The sequence below is a fragment of the Pinus tabuliformis genome, chromosome 5_2, assembly GCF_031772625.1.
Source record: "Pinus tabuliformis cultivar Carrire ecotype Pingquan chromosome 5_2, CPIR1, whole genome shotgun sequence".
Classification (NCBI taxonomy): Eukaryota; Viridiplantae; Streptophyta; class Pinopsida; order Pinales; family Pinaceae; genus Pinus; species Pinus tabuliformis.
The window spans coordinates 947250199-947261362 of NC_142306.1; the positions used below are offsets into that span (position 1 = coordinate 947250199).

At 36.9% G+C, this 11164-nt stretch overlaps 1 protein-coding gene across 1 annotated transcript in view; it reads right to left on the reverse strand.

Annotated features, from left to right (window-relative positions):
* The window catches only part of LOC149162392 (rhomboid-like protein 20), a 73467-nt gene extending 62828 nt beyond the window's left edge, over positions 1-10639 (reverse strand). Inside the window, exons 1-3 of the mRNA XM_089435689.1 lie at positions 10387-10639; positions 10041-10141; positions 8151-8291 (exon numbers count right to left, since the gene is read on the reverse strand). Coding sequence (XP_089291815.1) covers positions 8151-8291; positions 10041-10141; positions 10387-10411 — 267 coding nt within the window. The 5' untranslated portion in view covers positions 10412-10639. The remainder of the gene's footprint in view (positions 1-8150; positions 8292-10040; positions 10142-10386) is intronic.
* Positions 10640-11164: the final 525 nt, after the last annotated feature.

Below are 11164 nucleotides of genomic sequence, written 5' to 3' on the forward strand. Positions count from 1 at the left end.
ACTGGATAACTCGAATTTCATGCATGCACGAGTTAATTATGGTTGGATTATCAATTAACCGGTTGAACACATGACGCTGCCCTATCTGTATATTGCATTAGATCAAAAAAATAGAGAAGAAATACAATGCTTGTTCAACTTGAACAATCTCTGCAAAAGTATAATCTATCTCACTACCTCACAAGCTAACTCTGGCCAATACTTAGCCAATTTTGTTGCCTGCCAAGATCTTATTTCCTTGCGTTGCTTCTCAAGGAATTAGCCCCCTATTAATTAGGGAAATCCCCATCCTGAATTGTGCAATCCCTATAGGCCCTTCTCTAACTGCATGCACCACCTGTACAACTCGGAAAATTATACAACTGATAGTACATTGCCCTTGAACTCCAATCTCAACTGGATAACTCGAATTTCATGCATGCATGAGTTAATTATGGTTGATTTATCAATTAACTGGTTGAACACATGACGCTGCCCTATCTGTATATTGCATTAGATCAAAAGATAGAGAAGAAATACAATGCTTGTTCAACCTGAACAATCTCTACAAAAGTATAACCTATCTCACTATCTCACAAGCTAACTCTGGCCAATATTCAGCCAATTTTGTTGCCTGCCAAGATCTTATTTCCTTGCGTTGTTTCTCAAGGAATTAGCCCCCTATTAATTAGGGAAATCCCCATCCTGAATTGCGCAATCCTTATAGGCCCTTCTCTAACTGCATGCACCACTTGTACAACTCGGAAAATTATACAACTGATAGTACATTACCCTTGAACTCCAATCTCAACTGGGTAACTCAAATTTCATGCATGCATGAGTTAATTATGGTTGATTTATCAATTAACTGGTTGAACACATGAAGCTGCACCCCACTGCTAGACCTCCTACTAGTTCCTCCAACAGTTGGAACTAGTTTAACTGACATTAACTCAGTTTAACTGAATTAAACTATTACAACTCAAATTAAACTCAACCTAGGCTCCTAAAATTTAGGAACCACTCTACATGACTCAAGTTAGGCCCTCAACTCGAATTAACTGAGCCAACTAAGTGAAATTAACTTAGTTAACTCATTCTTGTTGTCTTGTGATGTGGAATTACAATTTTCTCCTAATTTAATTCAAGGGAAAATTAAATCAGGATTTTCTTGTTGTCATTTTCAACACCTATTAACCCTAATTTCAACAAGGGCACATATGCACTTTTCATTTTTGGCAACACCATTATAAGCCCAAAGAATGCAAGTCAAAAGCCCTGTAGCCCATGTGGAGGCCCTGTATTATGGTATCCTAGGCCTATTATGGTCAGCCATGGCCAATCGCTTTGGGCTAAGTCCCTAGTCCTTTTGTCTCGCATAAGATGAGGGGGGATTTGGACGGATCTCATTGGGACTCATGGTTTAGAGAAGCCATCTATTTATAGGGGTGATCACTAGGGTAGGGTCTAATCCAGCGCACATCAAGTGCACCCATGTCATTCCCACATGGTTGTGGCATTCAGTCTATATGTATTCTTTGGCTATGGTATATTCATGAGACAATTCTCAACATGGCACTCTCACAATTTTTCAACATGTTCACACTTCTCGAGGTAGTACATGTTACCCAATGCATGTGGTCCTGAAAGGCAAAAAGTTAATTTAATCTCAAAATGCTCAGCGAAAAATGTAAATGGCATGCCACGTTGAATTTTTTTCAAAATGTGAAGGCATCATCAAGGAAATGGTAGTTAAAGATGGTTCAGTAGTTGGTGGGGTTTCTAGGTAGCATGATAGGGGCAGATTTTAATAGAATGAGACATGCAATATGTCAAAAGTGATCTACAGAATCAACTTGACAAAACCCAAGTAGCAAATTTTTCAGTGTTCCACGTGGTCACGTCCCCCCACCTGGGGGTCGAGTTTCCTAGCTCCCTCGTGCTCCGGGGACTTGGGGACGATTGGGGGTTGTTTCCCCACGCTCTCAAAAAGCAGGGTACGCACTGAAACTTGTAATGGGGCATTTCCTCAATTTTCGGGGTCGAATCCTCCAACTGGGGTCATTTCCTAGGCAAAAGGGATCATGTGGTCTCGTGAGGTGTCGTTTCCCTAGACAAAAATCACAAATTTTTTTAATGAAACAAAAAATCCTAATTTTTATGAACCAGGAAAGGTTTAAACTTTATTTTCAATGTTCATTTCACATTGTTTCATCTTTTCATGATATCGCTCTGCTCAGTCGTCCTCTTGTCCTTTCATAGCTTCTTTTCTGTTTCAGACTTCAGTTGTAGACTTTAGTTTACTTTCAATCTTGATATATGATATATTAGACTTGAGTCTTGACTCTAAAAATTTGACTCTTGATGTATCAGACTTGACTTTTATTTCAATATTCAGTGTTCATAGTTGGAACTTCAATATGGTTTAAACTCTAAAACTTTAAACATTTATTTTCATTGTACATTGTTAGTAGTTACATTGTACAATTACAAACTGACATATATGATGCATGATCATATAATATCATGCTTTTCTTTTTAAATTTGTTTCAGACTTCAGTTATATGATTCATCGATTTATCATTTATTCTTCATGATGTAAGTGTTATATATTATATAATGATAAAAACAGTTACATTATAAATATTAAAATTTCAATGATATATCCTATATTTTTATATTTATAAGTTTTTAGGACCCCGAGGTCCACCCACGTTTCCTAAAAATTGGTGGCAAGCTTTTGCATAGGCCACTCCTACATATCCCCGCTCGCTCGGCCCCATATCCTGGAAACTCGGTGGAACATTGAAATTTAGTTTCCTTAGGACGTTGGTGATCCTCCCTCTTACTAGTTGTTAGAGTCAACGAAAGAGGAATGTTGAGGGTCAAAACTAGTTATTTGAAGGTCAAGGCCGACGTTGCATCTCAAGAAGACAAGATAGTAGCCATTGTAAAGTCAAGTCTTCATCCATTCAACCAAATCAAAGTCTCTGAGGACAAGTCGAGTTTTTTATGGACCGAACTCATTCCAAGTAAGCTAGTAATTGGGTCATCCAAGTTGAATGTTGAGCATTTTTTCACAATTATTTCCTACCTTTTGCCTTTCTGGGGTCAATGCAAGTGGAGCGTTGGACTTCCAAGGGTTATTTGGGCCAAATTGGACTCCCTTAGTGGGAAAATCATTGTATTAAAAATATATTTTGTTATAATTTACTTAGTCTCCAACATGTGGATGACAAGTAAAATATTATTTGAGAGAGAGCTTGAACTAGCTATTATCTAGTTTCTAAAAGAGAAAATGACACAAAACTATTATGAGTTAGATTAAGCTTTTGTTATCACCCAAAATTATGAGGCCTCAAATGTAATGTTTCGAAAGTATGTGGGTGCTTAATCATTCTTTCTCTTGCTTCTGCTTGATTCATGCCCACTTGAGGAAGGGGTGGAAAGGATGCTTGGGAAAAGTTCTTCAAGCCCAGAAAAGTTTTTGCTGTCCTGTTTGAGACCGCAATGAAAAACTTGCAGGGAAGTGAGACCTTTTGCTCTATAATAGCAGATTTTGACTTTTAGGATCTGTTGAATAAATTGAAAACTTAGAACAGAGATCGTACAATCAAATCTTGTGCCTCATGGGGGAGTAAGGAGTTGAATAAAGAAGAAAACCAGTTAGAGGAATGTATTGAAACTAACTAGCTAAGTTGACAACCTGATTTCAACTGGAAAACAAGAAAAGAAATAGAGAAAACTGAGCCTTCACACAAATACATGAACATGAATCCACCACCAAAAGAGTTCAAGTCTTTCAATTGATGAAAAGAGATGTAGATCAGTGTCTAGTAAATATAACTTATACAGTTATACTATAACAAAGCTTGAAATCAGTTTGCTAAATCAAAATGAGCTATAAACATAGCCACAATATTCAGATGCACCTAAAGTGTGGGAGCAGTCTCAAGCTACAATAAACAAACCTCTGAAATCATGATCACATGTGCAGCATCCAAGCTGAAAACAGAATGCCAAAGACAGAATTATGAGAAAATATAGGAAGAAGGATGAAAAATGCTAAAGCTCCTTCCAATGATCAAACCTGTTATAGTCTTTACAAGCACATTGGGATTTGCGATCAGCACCATTCTCAAGCTTAGAAGAGTATGAGTAACTCCCTGGAGTGAGGCCCACATGTTGCCATAACAGCATCCTGCGATGAATGATTGTAACTCCTTATTGAGCACCTTTGTTACGTAATAATCTATGTATGTGCCATCCTTGGGATAACATATAACCTTACAAACAAATGCACCTCCCTTAGAATAGTTGGTGCAACTTCCAGTTTAACGCTGCTCAGGAATCTTGTCAGACTTGTTTGTTGTAACTCCCACTTGAGCACCCTCACTCAAGTATTAAGTGCTTGATGCAACTGCCACTCAGCATGATATAAATAGTGAATACGCCCTCGCTCCACTGGAAATAGCTCCTTTATTACCATCAAAACAGGTATGAAGATGGCAGCGCTCTTCTCTGCTCTCGTAACAGTAATTGCAACCCCCAATAGCATGAATAGCATGTGTAATCACTGTCACATTTAATAGCAATCTAAATATTCCCTACAGGTGTCAACCTCATGCGTAAAACAGGGCCTTCAACAGTCATAAAAGTCTCCTGAAGTTTGAACAGAGCTCACTATGCCTACTTCACTTCCTCAAAAGTGTGCATTTTCTAGTTACAAGAATAGCACAGTTGCACATCTCAGGTCTGGACATGAACTAATCACAAGGACAATCAGGTATAAATAGGTGGATGAATGGCAGTGGTATCTCTGTCTATACCCTCCATTGTCTATCCAGTATCGAGTAATAACTTATCATTACAAGTGTAGGCAACATCATTGTATGCTATGTACCGTAACTCCGTCTTAGTGGAATGCATCTATATATGTACATATGACTGTGACTTGAATAGAAGCTTTAAAGACATTTCCTATCATGCCATCACTGTTGGGATTTTTCAATCTTTTTCTCTTATTTATTTATCGTGTGGCACATATCGTTTATTTGTCGACTCTGACTCGCTGTCATTTCCAAGCTCGTAACTTTCAATGTATTCATACTAAACATTTGGTCTAATCACGAGTTTAAAATTCTATAAGGAAGACTCCTGCTGTGGTTGATGATGGAAAAACCCAATCTGGTTGGTGATGGCAATTGAGGGGAGACAAACTAAATGAGGAAGTGAAGGCATGAAGAAGATGTGTGTTTGATGGATTTTGGACCTGAAGAGATGAGTCCCCTCCAAAGCTAAGTAATACAGCTACCTAAACCAAGATTGAGTGCATGTGATGTGGAGGTTATTAGGGGACACCAAACATGGTTGCAAAGCATAGTGATCATTCAAGTTTATTAAAATGATGGTTTTAATGGTCATGTTTATTTGCTGATTGTATTTCTAGATACGATTCATATGCCAAGGAAGAAGTCCCAATGAGACAAGAAGTGTATTATTAGAATGGCAACATTAGATCACAAAAACAGGCACAAATAAATGAAACAAAGTAGTGCTTGCATTCATAGGATGAAAACGTTTACCCCATTGGCCACATCAAAATATATACTAAGCCTAGTGACAGACCAATGGCCTTCCAACTACTTGAATCCTTGATCTTTCCTTATCTATTCATTTCCTATTCCACTAAACCATACATGTCACATGGTTGACTTGTTCAACTTATTACATTCAAAAGCACATAAACGCACACTATTCTAACTATGTACAAGAAGGTTGACCAATACATTCCAAGACCCCCTTAATCTTCATACCATGCACCTCTAACTTGCACATGTATCCCATCCATGAAGCTTGTGCCCTATATAGTCTACAGAACCCTGTACTCATATCCATATACCATGCACCAGTATTTGTGCCTTATAACAACTCTACTATTCCCCTTCTCTATGCCTGCTCAAATCAATCTTGATTGAGCCAACACTCAACATACCCTCTAATGGACCTCTAGTCAACTATGACCTATCCAAGGGTGAATGCATCCTCATTCCAAAGTCATCTTTGACGTCCACACACCTCCTGAGCAATTTAGAACATAACTTAATTTTAATGCAATGACTATTCATGTCTCCTTTGTAAGGTCTAATGTCATCAATTATCACAAATGTTCTTTGTTTTTATAGTCAACCTCCTCTTGGGCTCTACTATGAGATCCTCACTCCAAAGTCATCTTTGACGTCCACACACCTCCTGAGCGATTTAGAACATAACTTAATTTTAATGCAATGACTATTCATGTCGCCTTTGTAAGGTCTAATGTCATCAATTATCACAAATGTTCTTTGTTTTTATAGTCAACCTCCTCTTGGGCTCTACTATGAGATCAAAGGACATTATCATTACCTCTATAGGTACTTGGGAGGTTGCCTCTCTACTTTCTTCCAGTACAGGGATTGGAGATGCTTAGCCCTCTTCATCAAGGAGATTTCTAGCCATAGATCTCAATTTCTACACACCATGCCCCGCCTTAGGATAACCAAACTGATTACCTCATGCTTCCCTGTTGATCTGTTAAATCAGAGCAACAAATGGTAGACAGAGTTACAGAGCGCACCAAACAACAGGATGGTGGCACCCTGTTTCTCCTCAACCTCCCCCTTTGGGAGACCACCCAATATTATTGAGACTGATTTGAAGGTATCGATCTATACATCAGGCTACACATCCTCAGAGCATTAAAGAGATCAGTTCCAAACGGATCCAAACCAGCGGACACCCCACTCAGCAAAATACCTCCCATTTAAAGAGGAGCAACCAGATATCCTTTCAGAGATAAAATATAGTGAGTTGACATGGTCGCCACTTGCCATTTGGGGAATATTAGAACTATTACCTTGCCAAGGCCATAACTTTTGCATACAAAATCCATTTTAGGTTCACAATAGCTCATTGGAAAGATCTCAATGAAAAGAACAATGGATGGCTTGGATGATAAGGAAAGGCTACGACAATTCTCATCCAACACAAGGCCCAATAAACATTTTTTAGGGCCTCAAAAATGTATTAAAACTCGATGACTCAAATTTGACAAAATGAACACCACATCTAAGATGTCCTAAATCCTAATGTTCGCATCAAGAGAATCAATAAATTGCTATGGTACCTATGTAAATCCATTTTGGATCAAAAAAATCCAAAGAAATAAGTGCAACAGTGTTCCAAGTGGCAAAGAAGACCGAAGGGGGAAATGTAATACAATGTGGACCAACGATTATTACAATACGTAGAATTGGGATGACGGTAATCTTCACTTGTGGTTACTTAACATTATGGCTAAGTGCCACATTATTGTATTACTGGGTTACCAATTAATAACCCGCCTAGTGCACCATATCTCTTGTTCTCTTGTTCATGGGTCCACTTCTCTTTATGTGATACTTCTGTTCAAGGTTCACGTTGGATTAAGGTTTGCTGAATTATTTACCGTAGATCCACAAATAAGCCCATGAGGGCATCCATTCTATTTCTTGAATTTCTTCAATTATACTTAACTTTACTTAGAGTTGTCGATTCAATTTCAATTGTCTGTTTGAAGGGAGGGGCAATTCTACAAGGTAGTAAGCTCTTCAAAACCTCACTCTTGCATTTTGGACCAGTTAAGTGTTTTCTTTTTATGATCAGCTAGTTGGACTCACCATGTACATTCAAACACAGCATGTTTTCAAAACCCTTCATTTTCCATTATTTGGACCAATTTTATTCTAAGGAATTATAGTAAACTTCAACTCATTTTAATTGTAATTCTAGTTCCTCTATCTAATTCTTTGGATCATCTCCTTTCTCTCTTTCTTGAACCATTTCCCTGCTCTTATTTACATTCACGAAAAGCAGGGTGGAGGACCAAGAGAAATCCAATATTTCACATACGATCACGGGATTCACTATACTAAAAGCAAACATAAAGAACTTCGTCACATAGTTCATGGCCGCTAGAGTCAATTCTTGACTTTATTTGGGCATGAAAACGCATAGATGAAATATTAATCAAATGTCTGATCACATGCACCATAAGAAAAGGCAGCTACTGTTATGCTCAATGATTGCTTTCCCAATAACTCAAACTAGCTATCATACAGACCGTTCTTTTGAAGAGTGATTGAAATACTCACTGAATATTTGTTTGATCCAATCTGTCTCTCAAAAACTCTAAAATAGTACAACAGGTAGAGTCCAAACATCAACTCTGAGGTTGATGAAAATACAAACACAGATGTGACCAATCTCCAAAGGTGAAGCTTCTTCACAATTGCCTGTCAGGAAAAAAGGTAAAGGAATGTTAACTATAATGCATTGGAGTAAATAAAGAAAAATAAAATAACCTGGAACGGCAGCCTGGAAAAATAGTCAGATATAGTTTTACCTCATTGCTTTTAGAAAAATAATAATGTAAAATACAAATGCAAATGAGTTAATAACAGTTTTTATCCATCCATTTATAATTCCTTGAAGCCATTTCAAATCACGGAAACAAATTAGACATAGATGGTTTTACAACTCCTAATAAACAATTATTGTTGCATTTAGATGATTCGTCCAAAGTAAACGAAATATCTGGTGTATGATTACATTCTAAATGCCGGAAACGGTTTTCATAATCACTTTTAATATTCATAACGAATCCCACACATTTATGAGGTAGGCCGTCTGTAGAGAAGTCTGGCTCATGCGTTGGACTCATACACACAAGTTAAGTGCAGTACAGACAAACTCAATGACTTTGACTCACAATTCAAACCCAGTCATCTATCTGTAAAAGAAAGAAAGAAAAAACACTCATTTTCCTCACTGTGTTTTACAATGGACAACCAATAGATATGTGATTTGATTAAATATATAGTATTTTGTAATATATTATATAAGTCAATTGGGTTTAGACAGGGTGGTTGAGTGGAATAATTGTTACTAATTACCTCCCTAATCAGGTTCAATTTTCTCAATTGACATGTTGAACTCTTAACAAGTATATCATTGAATGGATTCAAGCCTTGTTGAACTCTTAACAAGTATATCATTGAAGGGATTCAAGCCTTGTTGTTAACGAATCTTCTGGCCTAAAGATTCTAATATTCTAAAGTTTACTCTGGGTACCATTCTCAAAATGAGAAAAAGCACTCAGAACCTCTAGGCAAATAACCTGAGTATATATATATATATATAAAAACTTTTTGTTGAAATATTGTACTTTATGGACATCGTAATATTTATATATACTTTTGTTCAAATAGTGCATTTTATGGACATCGTAATATCATTTCACATGCAGTAAATGTCCCCGTGTTGGTTATTGCCCCCCTTAAAGTTTGATTCTACAAGTGACATGTTTGCCACTCATGAATCACCATGCCCTCTCGGAGGTGTAGCCGAACAAGGAAAGCCATCATGGCCATAAAGTTGGGCCAGAGATCACATGCCACTAAATGCAAAGCAGTGCCCCGGCCCCCACCTCTTGATAGGTGGTGGATACTTGATGCATTAAACTCTAAAAGGAAGCATACTCAAGAACTTTAATTCTAGTGTATCATTTTTATTTTCCAGAGTCAACAGCCAAGTTTTCTGGAGTTATACAACAGAATTTTTACTTTGCCTTGTCATTCTTCAAGTTTACAGTTTGATAACTTTGCTAATGATCTGATAACTGTGCTAATGATCCCCATGACAATGGAGTACACAATACAACAACAAAAGAGTGCACAAATCAACGAGGGAAAGGATAAGGCCGGTTATGGATTTGAAACATGACTAACAAAAAAAACTGAACCACATTACAATTTACCATGCCTTACTCCTTGGCCAAGGAAGGCAACTAAGAATCCTAAATGTACTCCATCACTAACTTACAACCAAGAATTCTAATGTAACGGGAAAACTTATAAAAAAATTAGACTTATAAAAAAATTAGACTACCGTCAAGCCGACTAATTTTGATCTATTACTTTGTATTATCCAATAAAACAAAAGCTTGAATGAACATTAAAAACAAAACTAGAACAGGGCACTACCTGATAAGAAAGGCCGGAGAAGGATGCTCGGCCCTGAGTGACAGCTATAATTGAGGCTACGCCACAAATAAGTACCAATCCCTTCGTCACAGGAGCATTCTCTGTAAACATAGAATTATATATATAAATAAAAATATTCCACAATTAAAATCCCAGAAAAATACAAATTGATTAATGTAAACTCCCGTACCCTATCTGAAACCACGGAATTAATGCTCAGCTTGCACGAAGTGTCATGTTTAGCTAAATTTCGAAGACAGTGACTACAATTAAATGGAAATACCAACGGTCTGTGAGAACCGAGCCCTTAATCCCCAGATAATAAAAATAAAATTAAAATACTTACGAAATCCAGACGGTCCGGCGTTCATTTTAATTGAATTTTGTCAGAAATAGAAGGAGACAAATGGATAAAATGGTGGTAGAGATGCAGATCCGCGATGCAGTGATGGAGGAATTAACGAACGCCGGCGTCAGTTCTTCGAAAATGCAGGCCGGTGACTCGTTTCTCTTCGTCAACAAGGACAAGGTTGAAACCTTCGTTGCTCTTGCTCTGTGACGTGGGCTTCAAATTCTTTCAAAATGACTTTTATGTGTTGAAAAGGAGAATTGTAGCCCTTTTTATTTAATCTTTTTGGGTGGGCAAATTAGTTGGGTATTATTTTATTATAGAATTTCCATAAAATATATAGAAGTAAATAAATAAAAACTCATTGAAGATGAATTTATTTATCTCTCATCTTTGTGAAGCAATACAGTGCTTATCTTTCATTATTTCATTTTATTTCATTTTTTTTTAATGAAAGAAAGAAAGAAATTATTTTAACGTCTATCAACCTAAAGTTTCATTATTTCATTTTTTAAGTTTCATTATTTCATTTTTTTATAAAAGAAAGAAAGAAATTATTTTAAGATCCATCAAGTTAAAGATAGTTTATGGGACAAAAAATCTAGGTCAAATAGTTGTTGGTTTTGATAGTGTTTTTTTATTTGACAAGTTTTCATTATGGCTCAGCGTTCAAATTTTGGATGAGTTAAGAATCAAACTCAAGATTTGTCATTGGTTAATTGGTTGCTAGGTCAATGAGGTATATGCTTTTTTTAACCAAATTTCCTTACTCTTT